This window comes from Catharus ustulatus, chromosome 6 (genome assembly GCF_009819885.2).
Source record: "Catharus ustulatus isolate bCatUst1 chromosome 6, bCatUst1.pri.v2, whole genome shotgun sequence".
NCBI lineage: Eukaryota > Metazoa > Chordata > Aves > Passeriformes > Turdidae > Catharus > Catharus ustulatus.
In genome coordinates this window covers 52,627,801-52,655,652 of record NC_046226.1, presented here as the reverse complement: position 1 = coordinate 52,655,652, position 27,852 = coordinate 52,627,801, and the positions used below count along the sequence as shown (strand labels likewise).

Below are 27,852 nucleotides of genomic sequence, written 5' to 3'. Positions count from 1 at the left end.
AAGTTGCACCAGTGTGACAGCAAACAGCAACCATTGAGCTCATTCGGAGCTCAAATGAGGAACCTCTGAGAGCAAAAGACATTTCCCCTCCTCCACAGAGACATGTCAAGCCAGAAATAAGTGAGAAATGAAGTCTCCTGTCTCAAATATACCTACTCTTGTGGCTAAAAGGCAATGTTGAAAAGCAAAAGTGAAGTGATGTTTGCTGCTGTTCTGATGCAGGTTAAAAATATGCAAAATACTTTTGCTTTCAGGTCAAAAGTATGCAAAATACAGGTGCAAAAATACCAGGGAGTAGTTAACACTGCATACACCAATAAGGACTCAGTGGCTTCACACTGCCAAACCAGGTTCTATCTCAAATCAACAAACTTTTCAGTCAGAATTTTGCCAAGAGAAATCAAAAACAGTAACAAAGAACAGAGTTCTAACACGAGTCTGTTTAGGAGCTTCTTTCAGAGGCCACATATTTTCCCTGTGTTTCAGTGTCTATTTGTTTTCCTTTCCAGGTATTCCTGCTTCCCTGGGGAATGAAGCATCATGGATGTTTCACATATTTTTCTGATACACAAGTGGGTCTCTTAGAATGAGAAAAATACTGCCAAGGAGGCCTTCATGCCCAGCAGAGCACAGCAGACAAGGCTATTCTGGTTCACACTATTCAAATAAGGTTTGTGATATTAACAGAGCAGATGTCAAAAGCCTACTCACATTGTACCCAGTTCTGTGGGAGTACCTGTTACTGGGCCACAGCCATGAAAGCACTCATATCCCCTCTCATGGTCATCATCAGCTCCTTGTCTTCATCCCATCAGAACACCACTGACATTTAAGTCAAATATTTGTTTCTTCCTTTCTACCAGCAAAACCATGTTCATTATCCAGTGTAAGCCACTACCTTTTTTCTTTTTCTTTTTTAATTTAATCAGTGCTAAGTGAATACAGTAATGGTCAACTCAAGAAACAACCTGCTGTGTGAGCTGAAAACTGCATTTCAACCAAGGAAAAAGGCAGTGAAATGGGAAGATCCGATGCAAGTCTTCCTAACCAAGTGACTGCTGCAAGTGACTAAAAATCTTCCTGACCACTGTGATCAACATTTAGAGATCATGGGTCAATTAAAACCCCACACAAGCAGCTTTCATTTTCTTTATAACAGTTTTGATGCTATTTCTGAAGGGTCAAGGGTCAATTCCCAGTATTTCATTCACTGTTTCACTTTCTGGTACTAGAATGCAGAACAAGGAAGCAAATATGGTCATAAAAAACACACTCCAGAAAAATCACCACTGGCTAAGATTCTCACCTCCTCAGGTTAAGAAAACATCACCCTCATTTTAATGTGCACAAAAAGCCACACAAGGCTTAGTCCTCTTAGGAAATGCTGTCTGTTCATAAATTTGGAGACCAGAGGACAAGTGAAAAATGACTGCACAAACCTTTCCTCATGAAACCAAAAACAGCAAATATGATTGGCTTATCTGAAACAAACTGTGAACACTGGATTACAACACTGAGTATGCAGCTTGCAGTATGAGTATCTCTGAGTTTCACCATGAAGAATGACCCAGAAACCCAACTAACCACACACCACAGCTCTCGGGCGATAAAGCATTCCCAAGGCTGCAGTCACATGTCCAGAAATAAGAAAGGGGAAGTGCTTGAAAACCTTTTTATAAAACAGAAAACGTCTGGTTAAAAAAATACCAAGACACACAAATGAGTCTGTAACAATTAAGAGGTGATTTATAAGGAAAGCTCATGACAAAATAGAAGTATTTCTCCTCTTATGGCTTCCGTTCTCTCCACCTTTTCTCCTTCATTTTATCCTTACCATGGAAGAGGTAATGCCTGCAAGAGCTGAAGGAAACATACACTTGGATGTCTGCATCTCAGATGATCTAATGGAAAATCTGGCTGTGGGGAGGGGAAGGAGCTCCTACCCAGTCCCTGCTTTCTGCCCTGGCACACGAGCACCTTTGCAAAACAGACATTCATGGATCTCTGATCCTTCCCAGCTCTTCCAAGTGCTCTCAGCTGCCCACCAGTAGGCAGCAGAAGGAACACTGGAGTGCAGGGCCAGCATCAGCTGTGCCCAGTGCTTCCTGCAGCCACCAGCTCCTGCCTCTGTGTCACCTGAGTTCTCCCTGTGACACAGAGGGATCCTCTCAAGCTTGAAGTCACATTCCAAAACTGCACATCCCAACCCAATCCCTTCCCCACACTGCATTTCACAAACCTTATCTCCCTCAAGTGCAGGGCTGGCATCCCTGTTTCCAGGACAGGTGAGGAGCTTCTGGCCCTTGCATCACCTCTCCACTGCCTTCAGACTCTCTCCTGGTAACTCTTTTCCTCCTTTTCCTTTTTGCTCTTTCTAAAGCTCTTCTCAGCCTCCATTTCTGAATCCTTTCTAAAGCAGCCTCTTTTACCTTCTCTGGATGAGCTGTAGCTCACTTGCTGCTCATTCAACACTTGGGCAGGGAATCAAGTCTTACACTTTAGAGCTGGGGCTAACAGCCCTACCACACCCAGCTGTCTGAAAGGAAAGGCCCAGCACAGCAGCACCAGTGCAAAAGTACTTGACATGGGCAAGAAGGAAAGATAGCAGCTTCAATATTTAGTCAGCACAGTGCAAATAAGGTGAAACTGCACTCAAGACGAAGGCTTTTCCAGATATGAGATATGAAATGCCTGTAGAAACCACTTATCTCATTTTAAAAAATACCAAAAAAAAATTTTAAAAAAGAGGAAATTCAGACTCCCAAGCATGTCTCAAAGAGCAGCTGCTCCAAGGAGGAAGAGAAGGCATCCTTATAGCTACATGAAATTGTGTTAATATATTCACCTAAGAAATCTTGCCATCCACAAGGCAGGAGGCAAAAATCTTCAAGAGATCACCCTTCCAACCTGAAAGTATGTGGCAAGTTTCTCAGTTACTTACAAAAGTGGGAAAGAAACAACAAAAAAACCAAAACAAAAGCCAACAATGTGGAAGGGAGGGAGGAGGGGAAACAGCTGGATCCCACACAAACAGCTGGATCTCTGAGCCAGAAACGGCAGTAGATTGTGTGTTGCAATCTTCCCAGCCAACGATAAGAGCAGCAGTGGGGCAGGGCAGGAGCCTGCTCCCTGGGTGGGAAGCTGCAGTCACACGAGAGGTTTACACTGCTGTCAGCAAAACACTGACAGCACAAACAGCAGTGCTTCCACCCCCCTTCCCCTCTCCTCCACTTTGTAAAAATCTCCTCACTGTATACACGACCTGCAAGCCATTTTAGAAAAAAAGTAGATACAAAATAAATGAGGAAAAGCAAAACTGACTGAAACTGAGACTTTGCGTTTTCACTCTGGGAATTTTGTGCACAGAGTAGATGAGTAAATGCAAAATTTTCCAGAAGTACAGAGAGCTTGATGCAGGACCAGTGCAAACCAGAAAGGAGTGTGCTCAACAGCCAGCATTCCTCCAGTGGCTGATTACATTACCTGTGTGGTCTGAATGAAGGTGGAGTGAATACAGGCATTGTACCTGATAAGAACAGAGCAGCCTTTCTTTGTCACTCAGGCTCTGTAAGCTTTCTTTAAACAAACTGCTCAATTTAAATCTTGCTGTAATCAAGGAGATGCAGATACAGATCCACAATCAGAATTTTTAAAATAATCCAAGTAGAAGAGCAATACAAGTTAGCCTGGACATTAAGGATGGGAAGGAAAGCAAACAACATCACATACAAAATCTGGAAAGCCTCAGCTCAGTGCTGACTCTGCAGCACATCTGCCAACACACAGACAAGCTGCCATCACCTGAAGGCAGCACCAATCTGGGGCTTCCTTGGTGGAGAAGCAGTGGGGACCAACGCCCCAGAGCTGGCAGGGCTGAAGCTTTTAATCATGCCAGCAATTTGAATGTGAAATGTCTGCCCATAGGTAAACCAGGCTGCACAGTGAGGAACACACTGACAAACCAGAGACATGGAACAGAGGCCCAGTTTTGGCATTTATTAATGGCTCTGACCTACCAAGCAAATATAGCACCACTGAGAAAGGAGATGTCTTAGCTTTTATAACCATGATCCCAGAACCAACAGAAACAAATGGGAAAGCAAGGAAGAAGACTCCTTTCTCATGGGAATATAGCATGCCAGGTAGGACTGTGGCATGGGCCAGCTTGGCAAAACCAGAAATGTACAGAGTGAAAGTCTTCTGCTAAAAAGTGAGTGACAAAGCAAAATGGAACGGTTTATTTTGATAGGAGAGTTATCTGTACTTGAGGGTTTGGCACAACACTTTGGAGTCCCACAGTTATGCTGTTAGTGGCAGGTTAATCAGACTGTTTTGATCACTGGCTGTTCAACAATTTGTAGATGTTTATTATTCAGTCCTCCAGTGCTGAACTGCAAACCACTGGGGTATGTGTACACAGTTTTGCAAGGGAGTATTTATGCCAACAGTTCTGATCTTTCTGCTTCTTTCCCCACCCATCCCAAAAGGGAGAACAGCAGAGATACCAAAATCTTGCTTTAGGGTTAAAATACCTATTTGAGTCCTGCCAATACTTGTTCACAAACTGAAAGTATAAAGAGATCTCTCTGGTATTACTCCTTCAGACATTTCAAGCAAGAGTGTTCAGGGGCTGGCTGTTTTGATCAGAAACAGACACCATCAGAAAATTTTGTATTGTCCTTTCCATCAGGAGGGTGACAAGAGACTGAAGACTTATCTTTCAAGTCACAGTAACACAGAACAGATGGGGGTATTTTTTTTCAGAATCATATGGATGTACTGACCTTGCAAAACTGCAACTACCTATAAGCAAGTGCAGTGATTAAAGATCACATCCATGCATGTTCTGTTTATCCTGTTTTGTCCAGGCTGTTTAAATGACACACAGAGCTATCAATATCTCAAGTACCCTGTGGAAATCTCCACATATGCACCCTGACAGACAGAGAAATGCATCTGAGGCCTTACAATACTAAAAGAGGGGAATAAAAATTGTAAATTAAACAATATTTCCTCTTAAATCTCTAGAGAGTTGAACTTTACACAGTTCAACCAGGACATTAGGCAAACTGATGATAAAGAGCTTAAGTTTTTGTTTCTTACCTCCTCAGGTACAATGATTAAAGGGTATTTGTCCTCTGACAAGAAGTTAAAAATAACCCACACTTTAAATGCATCTTCATCGCTAATCAGCAAAGGACTTTTAGAGAGGTTCTTCTTAGCACAGAGAGTCCAGCACATCCTGTTGAATTCAACTTTGTCAAAGTTTCCTTGAACCTAAAGAGAAGAAATTGAAGAATAGAAAAGAAATTGATATGCACGAATGGCACAGAACAGCAGATAGACAAAGTTTATCAGGTTACACCACACAAAAAGCAGTGAGAAAATTGTACTTTGCATGAAACATCAAGGCCCAAAACCAGCACTGTAGCAACCTAGCCCGACTTCCTGCATGGGGTAAAATAAGGAATTTCTCTCAGCAAAACTGACATCCAACCTTCAATTTCTGGTTGAGTTAATAATGCCCTGACTCCATGGAATGGGAGGCTACAGTGCACTCTGTGTTTCCTCTAGCACACCAACTTCCAAACCATCCCCAGAACTGTCTTAGTTCCAGCTGCCCTCCTATTGCACTGACTTACTGAGATTTTATGTAGCAAATTTGGACACCAGCGTAACCAAACCCACATGTAGATATGCTAAAAGGGATAATTGGGAAGGAGCTTTAATACATTTTTTAGTTCACATCACTCAAACTCTTGCAGAGTATTCATAAACCTAGAATAATTTTTTCCTCAAATGCTAATCCACTTAAAATCTTTTTCTCAGGCTTGCAAACCTTCACCTCAGATAGAAAAATTCCTCTTGTTTTCATTATCCTTTATCATACCTAGCAGGTGCACCTACAGATCTGTGAATTATTTATATAGGCAAGAGCTCTATTTTACTGTTTTGTTTTTAAACCCTCATTTAAGTTATACATTAAATGTATTTATTATCTCCCCACAATTTACAAATGCTATGTCTTTGCTGGAATGTGATACAGGCATGTTTGGCACTGTGAAGGAAGTCCCTTTGAGATTTTGGAAAACACATCTAAGAAACAGGTTCTTGTACCTCTTGTGGTAGTGAGAACAGTAATGGTCATTGACTTTTTTTATGGCAAGCCAAACCACAGATCTCAGATGCTTCAAGAACATTGATACAACCTGTATGATTTCCTGCCCAGTTTGATAAGTGGTCAAATACAGTGACCACACCACAGTGCCTCAGGCAATGACAGCCTTGGGAAGTCAATGAACTGGTGTGGATGGAGGGGAAAAAGAGGGAAAAAAAAGATTCAAAAAGAAAAATTGAAGTAAACAAGAAATCAACCTGATGACAAGAACAGCCTCCAGGCATAAAAGTGAGGCTATGAACAAAAACCACAGACTTTGCATGGTTCCAGAGGTCACCAACGTGGGTGGAGATGCAAGAGCCTACAGCTGTCCTTTGAATTAGGTGGCAGCTGCAGGAGCCAGAGCTGCTACAGCCACAAGTTCAGCACTGGTCTCGTCTGCACAAGAAACATGGAACTTTAATGAAACACTGACTAAATGAACAAACACCCTCTCGATGAAGGGCTGTAAGTCAGGATTCCTTCTTCTTCGTTCTGTTTGCCAGCACTTCACTCCTTGGCTACTCCTGCCTTGCTTCTTCTATGTCCTCTGCACCCTTCCAATGAACCATGACTTCTTTTCTAAAAGCCCTTTTCCCACCCTGACAGTGAGCAGTTCCACCTTGGAAATGTCCTGGTGGTGCCTGGGTTCTGCTAACACAGCAGAGCAGGACTGCAGCAGGACCTCAGACACTCCTGTCAAAGCCCAGGCCACCTGCAGCACATCCTGCCACCAGGACTGTGCAGCAGTGGAGTGGTGCCCACGTGTCATCCAGAACAGAGACACCATTTAGGAATTATTCAGGACAATAATCACATCAGCACACAAGCTCTGGCTCTCCAAAATAACAGTTCCAAAAATATAACAAGCATTGGTAGTGTAACTTGCATTCATGAAGTTGCCTGGAAGATGAGATAACCTGAGGTTTGGACAATGTCCTTGCTTGTGTCCCCCCACCAGGACTCTTCCCTGCTCTAAATAAGCCTGCTGCAAAATACCACCACCGCCATTACTGAAAGGGAAATTTCCAATTGGTATTTATAGATACATACCATAAATAACAGAACATACATACTAAAATATGTATGCATTTTAGTAAGTAAACAAGTAAAACAAATTATGAGGACACTATATTGGCAAATGACAGCTCCCTCCTGAAAGAGACATTTACAGAACAACACAGTTTTTGTTTCAGATGCAAGAAAATTCTAGGTACATCTATCTGCTGAATAACAAGATGCATAACACTGGAAATCATCAACCAGGCAACACTAATTATTCAAATAATTTACTTAAATTACCTATGTGGATAAAGGAAATTAGTTGCAGCAAATGTACCTCATTTAACTACCTTGTCTTCCCTGACAATTCTCCCTTTCTCAATGACTCCCTGATTCTATATAAGGAAGTTTTATTGCAGAGTAAGTCAGCACCAAAAAAAATACAAAAAGTTACAACTGCATTTAAGAGTAGAATAGAAGTTATTCCCAAAGGTTACAAAGTCCTCTCAATAAAATTCTAAGTCACAGTTATATAACTATTTTAAAAAAAATTTAAGAAATCATTCTTTAAATATTATATTAATGTCTTAAAGCAAGATATCTTAAGATCAAAAAAACCTCTCTTGAGCCAGTGGTTCTTGCCATCAATTAATTCGCCATAAGATGCATGACTGGAAATTGAGTGAATTTCCTGTGTATCTAGGGTATAAAGCATCACTCCTTCTTTAGTAGCTTTGCTTACTAGAATATAGTAACAGCAATTTTTCTACAATCATCCCATCTAAAATAACAGCTTATGTCTTGGAAAAATAAAGAAAGAAGGAGTTTCTTGTTCGCTTTTTTTTGCTTGTTTGTTTTCAACAAAGGAGACACGCAATGAATCAGTGACTTCATCCCACTGCATGCTGTCTTTTGGCACTGATGTAAACTCATCTCTAAAAGAAGTCACAGTCAAGATTTTTCCTGTTCAAAAAGATAGCCTTCTGTCCAAACAACATCACTACTTTTCTTGTTTACAAGCATTTAGTCAAGATCAAATAACATGAAGTTACAGGTAATTTAATCCTGTTCCTTAACACTTCCATCTTTTAAGATTAAGTGATGATTCAGATATATCAGGCAATCACTGGAAGCCAGATCAGTATATGAATAAAACAAGAAAGTATACACAGTCATGCTCTTCCCTTTCATACCTACTTACTTACACAGCCAGGTCTGTCATTTTCAGATAAAAGCATTACTTAAATGCAATTTTGCCCTTCATTTCCATAACTATTCTCCCTAGAAACACCCTTCAACAACAGAGCATTTTTGTATTTGGAAAAGCTATACATATGTCTTTTGGGTTTTCTTTGTTTAATGGCTTGCTACTGTCTACAAAGAGTATTAACCCAGCCTCTCCCATTATAATCCTTCGGTCAAAATAAATTAAGGCCTTTTCTTTTTTCTCAGAATCTGGGAAAGAAGGCTGCTTGGTCTCCACAGGATCTCAGACAGCCAAGATGAAGGAGAAAAGAGGTCACAGTTTCTTAGGGACAAGGCAGGATTCTTCAGCACCAAACAACCAAGACATTAATGAGGTACCTTTACGTGTACTAAAGGCCAACATCTCCCACACATCAAACAGGACACTCTTGGGGTGTCTGTCATACTCTTTGGGTATGAGAGAAACACAGACTGGAGAGGCAGAGAAGCTGATCAGTCTCTGCTAGAAATAAGCTGCCAGACTGCATTATACAGATCACATTTGCCACCACTATTAAATGAAGGAGCAAAGATCAGCAAACGGGGTTGAGGAGTTTGCATCATCTGCAATTGCTGCACTGGACTTCTCGGCAGTATGTCAGATCAGGATTTTGTTAGACAATGAAAGAGAGCAAACAGCTCTGTATCTCTGCAGGCACAACAGCCAAGTTTGAGTTTCTGGGGCTGGCCCTCAAGTGTACAAGAAATCAGTGGTGTTGCAGGTGATGTTTCCACCATCATGTGAGCTGCTCTTGCCGTCCAGCCCAGTACATGAACAGAAGGCAGGAAAAAAGCAGAAAGATCATTGTTTGGGGTTTATTAACTTTCTGAGGGAGAGGGAGAGGGGTCCCTGCTGGTTTTCCAGAGTTTCTCCTGAAACAAATCACAACAGAAGACTGAAGAATGCTGAGACATGAAAGGAGAGAACTTGCAAGACGAAACTTCACAACATGCCCTAATGTCACCCACTGTAACACTCTGAAGGGGTTTACTTATTAAAGTGCTTTGTGACAGTGAAGATATTTTTGCCCTTTCTGCTTGCAAAGGAGGCTGTGACAATATTCTGTTATAGCTGCAGTATGAAGTGGGACAACCTATAGCTCCCAGACGCTTTCAGATAAATTCAAGCTGAGGTGCTTTATTAATATGAGCACAGTTCTGCATGAGCACAGCCTAGGCAAGGGCCAGATGTGACAGGAAACAGAAACCAAGGACAGAAGGGGTAGAGAACAGTGCACCCTTCCATTTTTAGGCACAGGCTCTCCAGAGTAGCCACCCAGTGAGGACCCCACACACACACTCCCAACCAGTGTCTTCACACCAGCAGCAGCCTCCTGCACGCACCAGTTACCACAAGGACACTCTAACAACAAAAGCTGATACAAGAAAGCACAGAACAGAATTTAAAATTTACCTTTTCCAAGATGAATTTGTTTAGATAAGGCATGTAACCCTGATTGGAAACTGGTCCTTCATCATCATCCCTGAAGTGCTCTTCCAAGGCCACTGGATCATGGGGAACGTTTAACACCGTGCACAAGTTGTGAGAAAGGACCTAAGGACAGAAGAGAAACCAGTGACACTGCTGTCAGCCTTAACCATTCTGCACTCCCTCCACAGCAGACCTGTGACTCCAAAACCATGTGCAAAGTGACACTTCGATGTCACCACAAGTTCTGCCCCACAGAGTTTTGTCAGAAAGTAAAATATAACTAAAAAATCCTGATTTGATGGTTTCAGAGAGTTGCATGTTAGAGAAGCAATGTGAGCACAGAGAGGTCCAGCCCTAGAGAGCTGCAAATGCAGCCACACAAGCTCCCCTTTGTACATATATCCTCATGCAGCTGAAAACCAGGAGAGGCATGCAGGAACACCAGAATAATATTTGCAGAGTGAAGTCAGATAAGTATCAAAACAACCACAAACACCTAGCCTTTGAAATTATAAATATTTATATCTAGTGAAAATGAGTAACAAAGAAAACAACTCAATATGTAGTTTTCATTTACAAAGAAAAGACCATTCAGATTAAAGCATTAACTATGGATTTCTCTCATCTGCTTGCTTTTGGGCTGCCTTCTCAACATTGACCCCATGTTTCAGTTGGCAGAGGAAAGTAATGTTACAGAAAGAGGAAGGGTTTAGGTGTGCTTCTCAAATTTTTATTTTAAAAAGCTATTTGCATGAAGCATGTCACGAACTTGACACCCACTAACACTCATGCCTGTTCTTGAGAAATGACCTTCAAGAAGAGATTACACACTTGACTGATTTTAAGGAAGTGCTGAATTACTGAAAACTAACTGGTAGCCAGCACATCTCAACTTCTTCAGCCAGAGCTGAGCTTTGCAAGCACAGACCAACACCTCAGAACCAACAGGAAGGCAGAGCCTAGGCAGTAGTGACTCCTGTGCCACCACTTCTCAAAAAAAAGGCAAAACCACCATCCCTCCCTTTGGCTGTTCACACTGTCTGGAGTCAGGTCAGAGCTGGAACAGGCTACCCACTGCACCCCAAGCACTGGGAATCCACTCCCTTGTGTGTAAAAAAATTACACAGAGGTAAAACACATCACATCTTTTGAACAGGTATTCTGCCAGTGCTATTATGTTTTTTTAATCAACAACTACATGGAACGAAGCACAACCGAATTTTGTGAGGTTTATATAGAATTTTCAAAAACAGACCTAAATGATGCAAAGAGAAAACAATAAAAAAAAAAACAAACGTGCAGAAAACTTATAAGCATGTCTATTTAGGTGAGTAGACTTAAAGTGGTCAAAGATGGATTAGTTGTAAAAGAAGAAGTGAAAGTCTGAAGCTGTCAAAGCCTCGGAAATCAAACCAAAGCTACACACTTAAAATGTCTGGGCTTTCCCCCACCCACCTGCCCCCCAAGATAAAAGAAAATGTACATTTACTATGCTGATGCACGATAAGGAGACAGCAGAATCTAAGTGTTAGAAGAAAATATGACAAAGATAGCCCTAGATGTATATTCAGTTCAGAGGAGAACTTCTCTCCACATTCTTCAGAAGTTCAACTTGCTTTTAGAAAGCTTTTCCATGAGAAATACGTATTTTCACTGATGTATGCTAACACTAAGGCATTAGAGCTAATAAGGTGTAGAAATTTAAAAACAGTTAAACAACAGCATCAGCTACAGCCCAACAAAAGCTGCACTTCCCAGAGCAGCAAAAGAGCATTTAGGAGTTACCACATTTTGTACCACTCTCCATCAGCAGTATATTTCACTTCAACCCATCCTTGTCTCTAACCACCACATCAGATCAAGTATTTGAGTCCATGTGATTTACATATGGGCTTGGGGGAATGTACTATCATGTGTGTTTCCCCTTCTTTTTAAGGTTTCTGTGTTATTTATAGAAGCCTGAGGGATTCTTGAATTTCTGAGAGAGAGATGATCACTGTTTTCCAACCACACTGTAGTTGCTAATACTGTAACTACAAAAATACCTAGCTAATAAAAATATTCTAAAAGCATGACTGATTTCAGCTTACTACCGAAGTCAATAAAAAGTCTAAATAAAATATTTTCTTATCATATCCTTTCTACATATTTGTCTTCTCTTTTCTTTGTATTCTTGCTGTGCTTGGGCTGTCAGAAACCTAGGTGGTTTCCACATCAAGTGACCAACTTACCAGGAAAGAATTTCACTTTCAATGATTTTCTAAGATCTGCCTTATCTGCCATCTCTCTGGTGCCCAGTGCTCTCTTTTCACAACTCAGGAAATTCCTCAGCGCCTGCCAAAGCCTGCCATTCTCTAACGTGGCCAAGTGCCAGCTGAATTCTTCACTTGCAGGGTAAGCCAGAAAAACTCTGCCCTGAGGTCTCCTTTGGTTTGGTTTTGTTCTCTCAAATCACATTATCTGGACCAGAAGATACTCTATGTTAATTAACAATTTAAAATTTAAAAAAAAGCAAACCAACAACAAGTAGCTGAGCACTACGTTAATTGGGGTACAAAAAAATCACCTTGCCTTGCAGAAGTTACACCAACCATGAGGAAGTTTTGCATCAGTCAGGATTATTCCCCCACAGGGTTGCTAGGCAGCTTTCTCCTTCCACATTTATCAGGCTCTGGATGCCAGGTTTAACAATTCACCTTCATGCCAAAGCCTGAGACAGCACCAGCAGCCTGCACAGGATTTATGACACCAGTACACTCTGGGTGCAACATCTTCTTCATTTTACAAAACTCTTGTAAGAAAGATGCCTGGTGGCATCCCATCTTTTCCTGGGAACACTGAAGATGTCCTGTTCCAAACACAAATACAAGCAAGCTGAACACCAAAGATCATCACAGACTTTGAATTTACTTTATTTATGTCCTGTTTCATGCTGCTTTACCTTCAGCTCTACTCTGCCAGAGCTGCTCCCCTCTCGAGTTCCCATTTTCCAAAACTTTCAGCACGTGTTGAATTGTTACCATCTGAGTAGTTCCATTCAGCCACGTCCATAAAAGTGATCTGCATTTCTACAGGGAGAGGGAGGATCTGCTAGACTACTTACTGCACAGCGACAAAAATTGGCCCAGATGACAGTGGGAGTGTTACCAGGGCAGACTAATCCTGCAGCAGCTATTGTCAGCTTCTTGGTAGTTTTCTCTTTTTCTTTTTCATCTTTCAGGGGGTCTTCCCACCTCCCATCTCTTTTTCAGATTTTTTAAATGTTGGCATCCTAGACCCTGACAGCTCCATTCAGTGGCTTCGTGTGAATCCATTCCAAGACATTCTTGGCTCATCTCTCCCTAACATCCATGTCAGCAGCCAGCCAGCCAAAACAAGGCTACTCACAAGCACTCTCCCTTTTTCTTTTATAATCAGTGCTAAAGTAGTGTCATATAAGCCCCCTGTCACAAGCACCAGGTCTTCTCATCCAGGGTTCATACACCATATCCTGTATCATCACACCCCCAAGGTACAGCTCCCTTATACACCCTGCCAGCACATACTCCATCTGCAGCCTCATTATTTGATGTTGGGGTTACTGCAGCAGCCTCTTTCCCAGCTGGATGAGTGTATTCCAGCCCAGCCTCCACCAGCCCAGGTTCCTGACACTTGGGCCCTTTGCCCACATCAGCTCCCAATCTTTCATTCATTCCTTTCACCCCTGGGCACTTGCACAGCCCTCATCAGCATTTTCAGCAACCTCACCCTTCCTTTTGCCTTCATTATCTGCACAGTCCCCCTTGGCCTCCAGTCACATGCTGGTGCCAGCCTGCATCTGTCCAAGGTGCCAAGGGAATTGCCCTTCTGTCCTGGGGCTCCCAGCCCATAGGAAGAGCTCCTTGTAAACATACTCCATGTACTGCACCTTTCTTCTACATCTTCCCTGAAACCAGTTGACAAAACAGAATCACAGAATCCATTAAGCTGAAAAAGACCTCTGAGATCATTGAGTCCAACCCGTGACCAAACACCATCATGTCAACCAGCCCATGGCACTGAGTGCCACGTCCAGTCTTTCCTTAAACACCTCCAGGGACTCCATCACCTCCCTGGGCAGCCCATTCCAGAATCTAATCAGCCCCTCTGTGAAAAGATTCTTCCTAATGTCCAACCTGAACATCCTCTAGTGCAGCTTAAGCTTTTGTCCTTTTGCTGATTGCCTGGAAGAAAAGACCAAATCCCATCTGGCCACAAGCTCTCCTCAGGCACTCCTAGAGTGGCAAGGTCACCCTGAGCCTCCTTTTCTCCAGGCTAAACACCCCCAACTCCCCCAGCTGCTCCTCACAGAACCTGTGCTCAGACATTTCATCATCTTTGTTACCCTTCTCTGGACTTGCTCCAGCCCTCAATGTCCTCAGAAGTGGACACAGCACTTGAGGTGTTGCCTCACCAGCGCCCAGGGCAGGGGACAATCCCTGCCCTGCTCCTGCTGGCCACACTACTGCTGATCCAGGATGGATCCACTGGGAGCTGCTCCTCCCAAGCACAGCGTCACGGCCCCATCATCTCCTCATGCACCCTGTTTTAGTCTACAAGCTGCCTGGGCTTTCCCGGCAGAACAGCATCCCTCCTCACACCTCCCTGCCAGGATTGCTCCTGGCTGCCCCAATACACACTCTGAGCCCCGTGGACAGCAGCAGAGCAGACCCTGTTCCTGTGAGTCACAGTGACTAATTTCCTACTGCCCTCCATGCTGCACAAAGCCGATTGTCCAGCCGGGCTCCTGCCCACTCGGCGCAGGCTCCCAACCCTGCCCCTGCCTCCCTACATTGTTCAAGGTCTTCCTCTCTGCTCAGACCATCCCTCTGACCCCTGATTACACCATTCTTCCTCTTCCCACAGGCCACCGACTTCACATTTAGGGGAAAGGCAAAGCAAAGGTATAATAAGCCCCTAACACCCCAGATACGTGACCAGTATAAATTTTCTAAGTAGCTTTGGTCACCCAGAGTCATAATGAGACAGTATTTTCATGTGTGGCTCACCATCCACATTCTGCAGATAGCATCCAGGAATCCAAGACCTCAAGGCTTAGAAAATACATCCCAACGCAGCATATAAAACAAAACAAGAACACCAAAATAAACCCACTGCCAAAGCAGAGACAAGTCACAAAGCTTCCAGAGAGGGTGTAAAAACTAATTGGTGGATTTTTTCCCAGATCAAATCATACACACACACTACAAGCAGTTTTGCCAGTTGTCAAGTGGAACTATATTTAAAACTACAGTGTTTCCAGATCCAGATGAAAAGCGGATTTAATGCTGGCACCTTAGAGAAATTGGTAAAACAAGTTAATTTTGAAGTTGCAGATTGTTAAGAAAGATGAACTTGGATCTAAGCGTAGGCAAGGAAGTAATTTGCATGCAGCTCGTGCTGGAATGGCAGCAGCAGCTGTAACTGTGTACACAGAAATTACACCTGAGCCTTGCTGTATCAGTGTCTGAATGTGCCAAAAAACACACTGGCAAAACAATGACTGTGTCCAGCTTTAAAGCTGTAATTTAAGAACAAAATACACAAATGTTTCTGCTGCTGTAGAAAAAAAGACTAAGAGCTGCAGCCAGCATAACAGTAAAACTTCTGAAGACTGCCAGCTGAAGAAAAGTGGAAAACCCCAAGCAAACAAACAAACAAACAAATCAGTGCATACTGGAAGAAGACAATATTCAAAATTACACAGAACACTGATTTGACTCCTCTCTCAGCAGCTCAGAACATACACAAAAGATTCAAATGGATAAAAGACATCTCATGGCATCCTTACTATTCCAAGCAAGTCCCATTTTTGCCCTCAAGCATTTGCTGTTACTCCAGACCCAAACTGACTCACCTCCATCCATCTGCCCCAGATGTACTGAAAACAAATGTGTGATGCAAATCCTTCGCAGTAGGGCCTCGACTACACAACACACACACACACATTTGTTTTTCTCATAGTAATTAAAGTTAATTATTTATTTTTATGGACAGATCAAAGGTCACTTCTAGGTAGAGTAACTAGAAATCACTTCCTTTAACAACCAAACCTATTTTCCATAAGAATTTCCCGGCAATGTGATGGCACCACCTTATACTGGAATACACAAACCAAAGACACATTGCCAGTAATTTTCCTTACTGAGAAGGGAAGAGTTCAGCAGGTTACAACACTGCCATTCTCACAAAACAAATAGATTTTTATTATTTTTTCAAAAAACAGCAGTTCCACTAAATTATTAAGCATATTTTTCTAACGTCACAGATCTCTACTAAGCTGTTGATCTCCAAGCATCATCTCTCCACTTTACAGGAGTGCTGTTATCTTCCTCATGGTGATGATAAACACTCCATTGTGAAACACCTTCTCAGGACAACACAGCCCTATCTCTATCACATAGGAACTTCTCTTTTGTTGTCCTGCCTGCCCTCTTTAACCATGTGGGGCTACTGCCACCCAGTACACCTTTTCTCCCGAGCAGGACCACCAGTCAGACTTTTTGTGGCAAATGCTGAATGTGGTGTCAATGCAAGAATACCCTCTACTCCTTCCTGTGTCTCCGGAAAACTAATTCTTGGTGGCCACAGAAGGTGGCAACCTCATTTCAGACTTGCTGCTGCACTCCCGGACCTGACACTCCCCACAGGAGCCTTTATGCCACAGACAGAACTGCACAAACACACAAAGCCCTGCCTTTCTGGATGACACTGTACCAGTCCAGCAGCACACCGGGAGTTTCTTTAGCCATGTCACTGAGCCCAGCACCTGTGGCTGCACACATTTCCAGCTCGGGTTCACAGCCAGGTCGGGCGTCTCGCCCAAATCCTGCCCTGCGGTCACTTCTGGCCGAGCTCAGCTCTATCTCACAGCCCCATCACCCCAGCAGAAGAAAAGGAGAAGAGGAAGAGGCTGCTCGTAGCATGCTGCCAGGTCCGGACCCTCTACATAATGCTAAAAATAAAGTCCATGAGGGACCAGGCACGCTCGGAAACACCACCCACAGCACGGGCACCGTCGCTGGTGGAGTTAATCCCGCAAAAGGCGCAAACCTCGCCTAATTGCTGAGGCCCACGCAGCCCCAGCACCGAGCACAAGGAGCCACAGTCTCCAGTGTCAACAGGTGTTGCGTTCTTATTCAAAATATTTATTTAGCCAGATTCCTGCTATTATTCCCAGGCCAAGACGGTCCCATAAAGCAGGGCCAAGATGGGACTGGATTCAGCGAGCTGCCTGAGAGCTCTTTTAAGAGCACAAACACTACTTCAGGGTATAAGCTAAGGAAAGAATGGCACAGTTGGAGCCTCTTGACTAATTCTCCTGTTTATATCCAAATAAGAGGGCACTGTGGAACCTCTCTCTCCCCTTGGCAAGCTGTGAATTTCACTTGGACGCAGCCAACCCCTATAGATGGGACCTTGTGGCTATCCCACAAAAGATTCTGGCCAGAAAGGGTAGCAAGGACATGCGGTTGAAAGCGGACCAGAAGCACAACAAGCGTTTGTGCGCTGACATCTCGGGGAGGACGGAGCGCCTGCCTGGGCAGAATGAAAATCAGCCTGCCCGGGCTCCGGGACGGGACCGCGCCAGCCTCCCGCGGGACGGAGGTGGCCGGGGCCCGCAGGGACAGCGGCGGGGTGGGCACACGGCGATTTACAGCGCCGGCAGAGCCCCGAGAGCGAGTGCCCGTGTGCCCCCGCGGCGGCCGCCCCAGCCCGCGCCCCGTGCCCGCGCTGTCAGCGCTCGGCGGGACCGCCCGCGCCCCGGCCCCCCGCACCCCGCCGGGCCCGCCGCCCCCCGCTTGCCTTCAGCTGCGACTTGGAGACCTTCCCGCTGCGGTCGAGGTCGAGGGCGGTGAAGGCGTGCCAGATGGACTTGAGCAGCTCCTCCTTGAGCCCCACCATGGCCGGCCCGCTCGCGGCCCGCGCTCCGCCGCTGTGGCCCGGCCTGCGCGGCCCCGGGGGCGCGGCCCGGCCCGGCCCGGCCCCGCTGGCACCGCCCCGGCGGCGGCGGAGCCCCCTCAGCGCCTCCGCGGCTGGGGCTGCGGCCTGCACAGCTTCCCCTCCCACCGCAGGTCTGCCTCTCTTCTTGCTAGGACAGGCACACGCTGAAATGGACAAGTGCGGGATTTTGTGCCTTTCAGTTTGTTTCTGGTAACGTGGATGAGTAAATTAACGCTTGTCACTTCACTGTTCTTCAGCGCAGTTACAACTCCGCTGAGCTCAGGGTTTTCACCTCAGTTGAGATAGTAAATAAAAGTCTTGTCACTGTGATGTGCTACTGGATAGATAAAGTAAGCACTACACGGTAATGAAAGCCGTCCTGAATATATCAGCGAGCCTGATACTTTTCTGTCTTTGCCAGTCATTCCCCCCACAAAATTGGGGGTTTTTGAAGAACAGGAATACAGCTGAGTCTGTGAATGGAATTTATGAAAATCTCAGGTCCAGCATTCCCAGCAGGATATACACCTCACACTGAGGAGGGAGGCTTTCCTCTTGGGATTTTTCTGGCCCAAAACCAGCTTGGAATGAAGGCTGCACACAGCTGGAGAGAGTGCAGTGCAATCCCAATGCAGGGGGAGAGCTGAAAAACCGCCTTCTCTACTACCTCAGAAGGCATACAAATCACGATTGAGAGGAAAGAGCGGTTTTTCTTGAAGTTTTTTTGAGAGTTGTTGGGCGTTTGGGGTAGGTTTGTTGTGTTAAGTCCTCTTTAATGCTGTGGGTTGGGAATAAGCACTGGTGAGGGCAGCAGCTGTGCAGGGACTTCAACTGAGATTATTAAAACAAAATACATTATACATAATTTCTTCTGCATGTTGTAGGAAAAGCAAATTATTATTTATGATGTATTTGCTGTGATCTCAATGGTCCTTTTCCCACGTATGGAGTCCCTATATTTTTGGCTAAGTGGTGTGTTGGTCGGTCTACTTAGCCAAAAATACCTCTTCAGACTGGCTTTGGGGAGAGAAAGTGTGGGATGGCTTTTTTGTACAGCTTGATGGATGTCTTCTTCATTTCAGTCTGAACAGCAAATGCCATAAATCATGTCAGCAACACAGCCAGGATCCAAACCCCACATGCACTGAAGCCCTAGGCCCAAATAGGAGCCATGCACTGAGAGCATCTCTGTGAGCTCATTTTGCAGAAAAGGACAACAAGGGGGAAGAAGTGAGGGATGATAGGCATGGTCTTAGAAGGTGCAAAACTCTCAAACACTTGTTGACTGACAGAGGCTGAGAAATAAGACTTCTACATGCACTATTTCCTGCAATTGATAGAAAAGCTTATAATTTTCTGTGAGTCTGTAACCCACACACATTGCTTGAAACACTGTGACTGTCACAGAACACAGTCCATGATCACTTGAAAGTTTTATTTTCATGGATTTCATGCAGAACTATTAAAATCCCAAACTCAAGACACATAATAAACAGCAGGGGAAGAAAATTAATTTTTGCCCAATTTTAATCTTCAGTCAATTGCATCATCAGAACAAAAATAGCACTCCAAATGAAATAGTTCTGGCAGGTACGGTTTCACAACAGTTTTGTACCAGGTGGCGCTGGTTTATTGTGATTCCAGTAAGAAAGGCACTCAGATTCTAAAGTGTCACTTAAAACACCACTTATTGCAGCCAACATTATAATGCAGAGAGCAGTGTAGACAGCCTTACGTTCCTTCAGGAGCCCTGGGCTGTCCAGCATCCACCAGGTGCAGCACACCATGCAGATCCTGCCCATGGAAAACTTACACCATTTTGGTCATTCCAGTAATTGCAGGATTTTTGTGCAAGGGAACAGCTCTGTACATTGTTTCTAGGGCCAAACATAAAGGATGTTCACACCAGAACCCATTGCTGCCATTTTCAGATAGGGGGCAGGGCACGTGAACAAAGTCCACTGTAGAAAGTAATTCTAATTCTCATGGGTGATAAATCTCAAGACTGGTTTTCTGTATTGATGGAGAATAGAATCATCCACAGATTTCTGATAATTTTTATTCTTTAGGGATATCTTCTAGAGATGTTATAGTCTCCCAGTAGCACAGTCAATTGCCAAACACAACCTGCCTTACTCACTTTGCTCCATAATTTATTCAGGACTTTGGAATCCACAAATAATTATTTATGCTCTTTCTGTAAGATGGATACTCTGAACGATGTGATTAGCATAAAAAATTATTTTGATTAAATTTCCTAATGAATCTGATTTGCTAACATTATAGCTGTTACTATTTCTCAGAAACATGTCCTCTTAAAATACATTAGCATTTCTCCAATTAGAACACAGCTATTCCACTTAAGAAGGAAAGAAACAACTTTTACATGTGCAGATAAGTTGGTAATTGAGCACCCACAAGGTCACCAGTAAACACAGAACACCCTTATTAAAGTGCATTAAAATACTGTTAGATACTGTGAAAAGTCACTGAAGAGAAGCAATTTGTGTAGATCCCACATGAATCTTCTGATGGCAGGGACTTAATCTCTGCTTTCAACAGAGTTCAGTGATTTTTTTGGCAGTTTGGATTTTTGTTAAAAACAATAGAGTGGAAAAACAAAATCTAAATAAAATACCCCACAAATTGTAGAAAGCAACAAAACCCCACCACACCCAACATATAAAAACCAAGCAACAACAACAACAAAAAAAAAAAAAAACACACAAAAAAACTTCCACAAAAAACCCCACTAAAACCCTGTGTGCTGCCTTTCATTTTCTCTTCATTCCTTTTGCTGGCTTCTGCTACTCCTAATTTAAATGACATGCTAAAATCCTTTGCCAGAACAGGATTTGTTTTCCACTCAGAACATATATAGTCCCATTGAAGTCACTAGGTTAGCAGTTCATGCTTAAATGTTTAATTAAAATGAGTGGTTTATACAAGTCTCAGCTGCTCCAGCACTTGGTAGGTTAATCAAGAGAATCATGCATAAACCTAGTACATGATTTTATATAGTCATATTTAAATCCTCATTGTTTTTGTAGGATTGAACTAACTGAGCAAAACCAGTTAAAGTGAAGTTCATATGCAGACAAACTTGCTGTGGAACAAAACCTTTGTTTTTCATGCTTACCCAAAATAGCTTTAACAAAGTTACAGGACTAACTGCACCCACACCCAAAGTGTGAGCTATTTTAAGCAACCCTTCTATTTTGGTATGCTAATCTGGATCTTTGCTTATCAAAGACTTTACATTCTGAACCTTTGAAGATAGGATTGACAGATAATCCATTAAACATTAATTAACCAAGAAACCCTTGATAGCACTACATAAACGCTAAATTGCTTGCATGGTACAAAAGCAAATTCTGATGCAACTTCACATACTTCTGCTTTTCCTGAAAGTTGTCTGAGAGCTCAGCAACTTCATTTAAAATCCGTGCTTATTCTAATTTTGTTTCCTCACCACAGTTAAAAACATGACTGAGGGGAGGGAAAACTGGCTCTGTCTCACAGAGTGACTCACAGTTTCAGGAAGGAGCTTTAGTTAGACCCTGCTGAGGCTCAGCCTTCAGGGGTCAATCACTTTTCTCTTGGTCCTCTTTGCAGAAGCTTAATTACTCCTTGTTAGCCAAATAATAAGTATTTGTCAGGGAAGTTCTAACCAGAGGAAAGATTACGCACTTGAACCGTTACTAATTTTGTTTTATGCCACTGAGTCAGTTAAACTGACATCAAGGAAAGAATTCCGGCACTTCAGTTTTCTGCTCATTGTTAGCCCAGGGAAAATCTTCCCAACCTTGGCTAGAACAGTCATTTTCATTCTCCACAGGAAAACTAAATGGAAGCAAACAGAAATTGAAGACCATTAAGGCAACTTTGCAGCAAACTGTGTTTCCAATATCTGCCACTTCACAGAAATGTGTTGGGAGAAAATAAAACTGAAGCAGATGCTAGTGTTTATTATCAATGTGTTTGTTTCTGAATAGACTACTCCTGCCATAAAACATCTCAAGGAAACATTGGGGGAGAGTGTAAAAAGCAGTAAGTGTGTTTGACATAATAGCATGACCCAATCCTCAAGCCATCTGAGGAATCTGTCTTTTCTGTTATTTTAAAATACTTCAGTAGTTTTAGGTGAAACAGGAAGCAGCATTAGATGCTGAATCAGAATGGCAGTTTAGTCTCTCCTACAAAAAAAAAAAAAAAAAAAAGAATTTTCCATTCACTTCTAAGACTTTCAGAGCAATCTTTAAAGGGATTACAGCAAGGCACATCTATTTCACTATAGTTTTCTACTGTTTATACACATGTGCACAATACATCCCTTTTTTATTTAAACTTCAGAAAACAAACATAATGTAGGGGTAAAACATCAGATTGCCTTTCAGTTCCTCCCTGGTAACACACATCTTATTCTATTCTTTCAGCTGGCGTTTCTCACCAAGTTACAGGATTCGCCATAGAGAACACAGTACCACAGACACCTTACCTGCAGAGAGAAGAAATTCAGTCCCATGTGTGCTGCAGTAACCACCTGATACCATCTTTTGGGATGGAAACTGGAAAGAGAAAGAGCCAGTGGAAAAAGCCATTTAAGCAGGGTTAGTATAGAAGACAGTCAGAATCATGTAATCTTCAAGATGGGAAAAGAACTCCAGTGTCATTGAGATCCCCTGTTAACCCAGCACTGCCATGTTCACCACTAAACCATTTCCCTCAGTGCCACATGCACATGTTTTTTGACTTCCAGGGATCGTGGTTCCAGGCAATCTGTTCCAATGCCTAACAACCTTTTCAGTGAAGAAATTTTTCCTGATGTTGCACCTAAACCTCCCCTGGAGCAGCTTAAGGCCATGTCCTCATGTCTTCCACTGTTACCTGGGAGAAGAGACTGAGCCCCACCTGGCCACAGCCTCCTTTTAAGCAGTTGCAGAGAGCAATAAGCTCTCCCCTGAGCTTTTTTTTCTCCAGCTCCCTCAGCTGCTCATCACAGGACTGGACACAGCACTGGAGGTGAGGCCTCACCAGTGCCCAGTTCAGGGGGACAATCCCTGCCCTGGCTCTGCTAGCCACACTATTTATTACACCCTTGGCCACCTGGGCACACTGTGGCTCCTGTTCAGCCCCTGTTGACCAGCATCCCCAAGTCCTGTTCCCCTGAGCAGCTTTTGCAGCTGCTCTGCCCACAGCCTGTAGCAGAGCCTGGGGTTGTTACAACCCAAGGGCACAACCTGTCACTTCACCTTGTTGAACCTTCTACAATGTCCTTGGCCCATCAATCCAGCCTTGACTCAATGTCTACAACATCAAAAGGAGTTTAAAATCCCATGTGCTAAGGCATGGATCAAATACATGGGGAGATTCTGCCCTGAACATCTTAACACTTCAGTAGATGAGAATGAAAAGAGGCAAGAGCTGCAGAGGCAAAAACATCACCTAAGGCTGGTGAGACTACTAAAGGTTGGGAATAGCAGGTGTTTCTCCTCTACCCCATCCCTATCCTGCAAAACCTTGCCTAAAATACTTCCATTAGTGGTGTCTTCTGCTGTCTGTAAATCAATAGATGAACAAGATCTTCTCCATCAAGATGCAGGCTGAACACGTGGATTCTTCCTGTGCGTAAATTCAGCAGTACCAGCAGGTTTTATATCCATTAGCCCACTTGTCTGGCACCAGCTTGAGGGATACACAGAAGATCATTAATCAGAGTCAGACCACTTAGTCTGCTTTCATCTTGAGTCAAACAGAAATCAGTTTAGACCAGCATGATAATTCAGATGTCATGCTAAATGCTCATCTTGTTTACTGCAAGGCAGTCCAATGACTGCAAAAGGACGATCTTTGAAACCAATGCTTCAGTTTTTTCAAGACTATCCCGAATCTCAAGTTCATTTTAAGGCGTGCACAACCTCAGATCTCTGAGCAACATGTTAAACATAACATAATAATAAATTGCTTCCTGTTTAATTAGGCACAGCAATATTCTCTCCTCGGGGCGCCTCCCTTTCCCCTAGCCCAATCCCATTATACTTCGGGAAGATAGAATCTTCATCGGATTCCAACTCAGACAGAAGCAGGACCTCTGTTTCCTGAGAGCTGTCCTGCCCAATTTCCTCCTGCTTTCTCTGTTTCTGGAGCTGAGAACTTTCTGTCAGCTTGGCAGCGCTCCCTCAGAGGGTTCCAGGCTTCCCTGGAGGAAGGGAGGGCTCAGGAGACCATAGCCCTGATTTGACTCTGCTGGCCACCTTCAGACCCAGGTCCTCAAGCCCAGTTACAGCAGGGATATTTGTAGGTAGCACATACAGAGGTTGATTTAACATATGCACACATTGCACTCCAAACCACATACACAGACACATCGTGAGGGTGCCTTTCCCAAGCCTGCACAGCCAAAGGGGTGAATGGGGATGGACAAATTAAAGGATGCTTACCTGAGCTGCTGCTGGCAAGAATGCTCAGTCGCTGCTGCAGAACAACACAACACCTTCTAACAATCAGGGTCCAGTGTCACACCAGCACACAAACACTTCAAAGACAAAAATTCAGTGCACAGTTAACAACTTTGTCCAGCAGGTGTTGCTGGAGACTATAAAACAGGCAAGGTCCGGCTGGCCAGCTTTTGGGAGGGTGTCAAACACATGGCACTCCCCTGCCCCAGGTCAGCAAGGACAGGGTGCCCAAGTACACTTCTATTCGTGAAACCTTTCAATGTTATAAAGTAATGCACGCTGGGACACTGAAATCCTACTTTGGAGTATATCAGCAGTACCTAACTCCATTTCTAAGTGGAGAGAAAACTTATCTGAGACTTCCAAAATAAGCCAACTCCACAGTAAGATTTCAGGTTCTGCATTTTAGTAATTCAGAGTAATTCCAGATATTAGGGCAACAGGATACTTGGAAACTGAAAAATGAACCCAACAAAAACGAATAAAAAACCCTAGACAACTGCTGTGTGGATACCTTACCAAAAACAAACAAAAAAAATAGAAAAATTACCTCCAATTGTATTTTGAGTAATGGCATAAACAGAATTTCATGCAATATTTGAACACGAGATATGATTCACTATTTTTTTAAGTATACAATTTATGATTCAATTCAATGGTTTAGCCTGCAAACCCATCAGTATTTCTACACACAATGGAAAGGTTTGAATTGCAAGATGAATTATCCAAACAGTGAATCAGTCCTTGACACTTGAAATTCCTTTTTCAGTGTTAAATGGTGTCATGTCTTTACAGGAGACTGAGTCTGCAGGAGCTTTAGTCCATCACATCACCCACTTTTTGGTCAGAAGATGCAGAAAGACTGAGCAAGACCAAGCAGGTGGTGTTGTCCAGTAATGCATCATGAGAAGAAGAAGACAAAGGAGTAGACAAATGTCTAGAGGAGGTAGATATGAAATACCTGCTTTCAAGGTTTTTTACATTCACTTTGAGTTCTTCATGAAGTCATGTCTGATCAAAAAAGTTAAGCTTTGGAAATTTAAGCTGGAAGAATTCAGGAGAAATACGGTTAAACATTAAATTAGCTGTTTTGAAGAGCACGTTTGCCACCCAACTTAAGTGCTTGCTTCTTAAATTCAGAAAAATTCCTCTTCAAGTGCTGAAGCTCATCTTATTAAACCATGCTTGGCTGAATCTCAACTAATATCCAACTTTACGTTTTTGCAGGAGGTGAGAAGCTTCTTCCACCTGCAAAGGCAACTTGCTCAACTACAGACAAGTTTGGCCCAAGTCTTGTCTTTGCAATATTTGTAAACTACCAAAATTACTGTAAGATTGTTCCTATTAAGAAAAACAACCCCCCCCTTCAAGGTCAGTAAAAATAGATGCCACTTCTTACTCAGTAAACATCTGAATCATGAATCACTGGATGTTGGGAAAATTCATGGGAAGCATTAACACACACTTCCCAAATTCTCTGCTCCTTCCCACTAGCCATTGTTGCAGCCAGGATTCACTGCCTCAGCACCTGTATCAGAAAGACTCATGAAAACTCAAGATAAAATTTCACAATTCTTACTGCTCCCATACACTACTTTAGAACCCTGAAATGCCTTTTTAACTATTGTCCTTGGCACACAGGAAAAAGTTAAAATGTCTAAAGTCACTCCAGTCCCGTGGTTTAAGCAGGGCACCCTTCAGTGGCACACAAAACCTGCGACCAGCACTAGAATAGACCCACAGAATTCTTTAGGTTGGAAAATACTCTTAAGATCATGGAATCCAGCTACTGCTGGAACCCAGCACTGCCAAGTCCACCACTCCACCATATCCCTAAGTGCCTCATCCACACAGCTTTTAAATAACCCCAGGGATGGTGACACCACCACTTCCCTGGGCAGCCTGTTCCAGTGCTTGACAACTGTTTCACTGAAGAAATGGTTCCTAATATCCCATCTAAAGCTCCCCTGGCACAGCTTGAAGCTGTTTCCTCTTGTTACTTGGGAAAAGAAGCCAGCCCCACCTGACTATAATCTCTCTTCAGGCAGTTGTTGAGAGTGATAAAGTCTCTCCTGAGCCTCTTTTTCTCCAGACTGAACATTCCCAGCTGCTCCTCACAGGATTTGTGCTCCACACCCTTCCCCAGTTTTGTTGCTCTTCTCTGGACTCTCTCCAGCCCTTCAGTGTCTGTCATGCAGTGTTGTGCCCAGAACTGGACACAGCACTTGAGGTGCTCAGTACAGAGGGACAGTCACAGCCCTGGTCCTGCCACACTCGCTCTTGCTGTTCCAGGCCAGGATGCCATTGGCCACCTTGGCTCATGTTCAGCCTCTGTTGCAGCACACCCAGATCCTTTCCAGCCTCTCTTCTCCCAGCCTGCAGCGCTGCCTGGGGTTGTTGTGACCCAGGGGAAGGATCTGGCACTTGGCCATATTGAACCTCCTGCAGCTGTATCCTCAGCCCACTGAGGAGCCTATCCTGATCCCTCTGCAGAGCCTTCCTGCCCTCCAACAGATCATCACTCCTGCCAGCTGGGTGGCACCTGCAAACTGCAGGAGCCTTCGCTCCTCTCACCCACATCACTGACAGACATTAAAGGCTGGGCCCCACACCAAGCCCTGAGGGACACCTGCTCCCAGCAGGATATAGCTCCATCCACCACCTCCCTGGGCCCAGCAATCCGGACAATTCTGTACCCAGCCAGGAGCACAGCTGTCCAAGCCCCCAGCATAGCTTGTTTGCACAGCAATGCCTCTACTGATACTGCAGGCCTCCAAAAATGCATCACGAGCAGCACAGAACTGTAGTAGGTGTAACAAAGTTTTTTACAGTGTAGAGATAGAAAGGCTTAGTTCACTGATCACTCATCAATTGGTACTTCTGACTGTTTAGAAGTATGCTTAAAGGTCTCAGTGTAGATGAACAGTATAACACTGGCAACAAAACCATAAATTTTAAATTCTCTCATAAACAAAACAGGGCTATCTTAAAAAGTAAAAACCTAAGGTATTCCAGCGTATCAGTTTTTTATGATAACTGCATATCCAGTTATCAGTAAAATACCACTATTAACATATCTTCAACCAAAACTCTGAATTTCACTCTGAGTAGAACTGAGAACTCTTAGTTATTTTCTGCTAATTGCAAAGCTGAATTTTATGAGTCTATAGAATTCAGACACAGCTTCTCCGAGTCACCTGCAGCTCTAATACAAGGTAAAAATCTCCACAACAGACTGATCTATTAAGCATTTACTGTGTCTTTCTTCTTCACATTTGCCTCCATGCCACAGAACATGCCATTATTGTATTCCTGAAATATTCCAACTCCTCCCACTGTTTTCTTCCCAGCTTCTAAATCTGCAGCTCTCTTCCCATTTGCAGCAGTTTCTGCATTTTTCCCTTTATCTCAGACCCAGCTATTTCTTCACATAGTTTCTATTCCTCCACCACCACTTATGGGTTCCATCATTCCTGAGGCTGCAGAGACAGACTGCTATGGACACTAACACATGCACTAGGATCCTTCTCTCCTAACTATCAGCAAATGTCTTATCTCACTCAGTCCCACTCCCATGAGAGGGAATTACAAGCATT

At 43.6% G+C, this 27,852-nt stretch overlaps 1 protein-coding gene across 1 annotated transcript in view; it reads right to left on the bottom strand.

The window, feature by feature from the left end:
• SWAP70 (switching B cell complex subunit SWAP70) overlaps nt 1–17,867 on the bottom strand; it is a 34,586-nt gene extending 16,719 nt beyond the window's left edge. The window contains exons 1-3 of the mRNA XM_033063069.2: nt 17,661–17,867; nt 9,819–9,959; nt 5,104–5,277 (exon numbers count right to left, since the gene is read on the bottom strand). Coding sequence (XP_032918960.1) covers nt 5,104–5,277; nt 9,819–9,959; nt 17,661–17,759 — 414 coding nt within the window. The 5' untranslated portion in view covers nt 17,760–17,867. The remainder of the gene's footprint in view (nt 1–5,103; nt 5,278–9,818; nt 9,960–17,660) is intronic.
• Between the last annotated feature and the right edge of the window lie 9,985 nt (nt 17,868–27,852).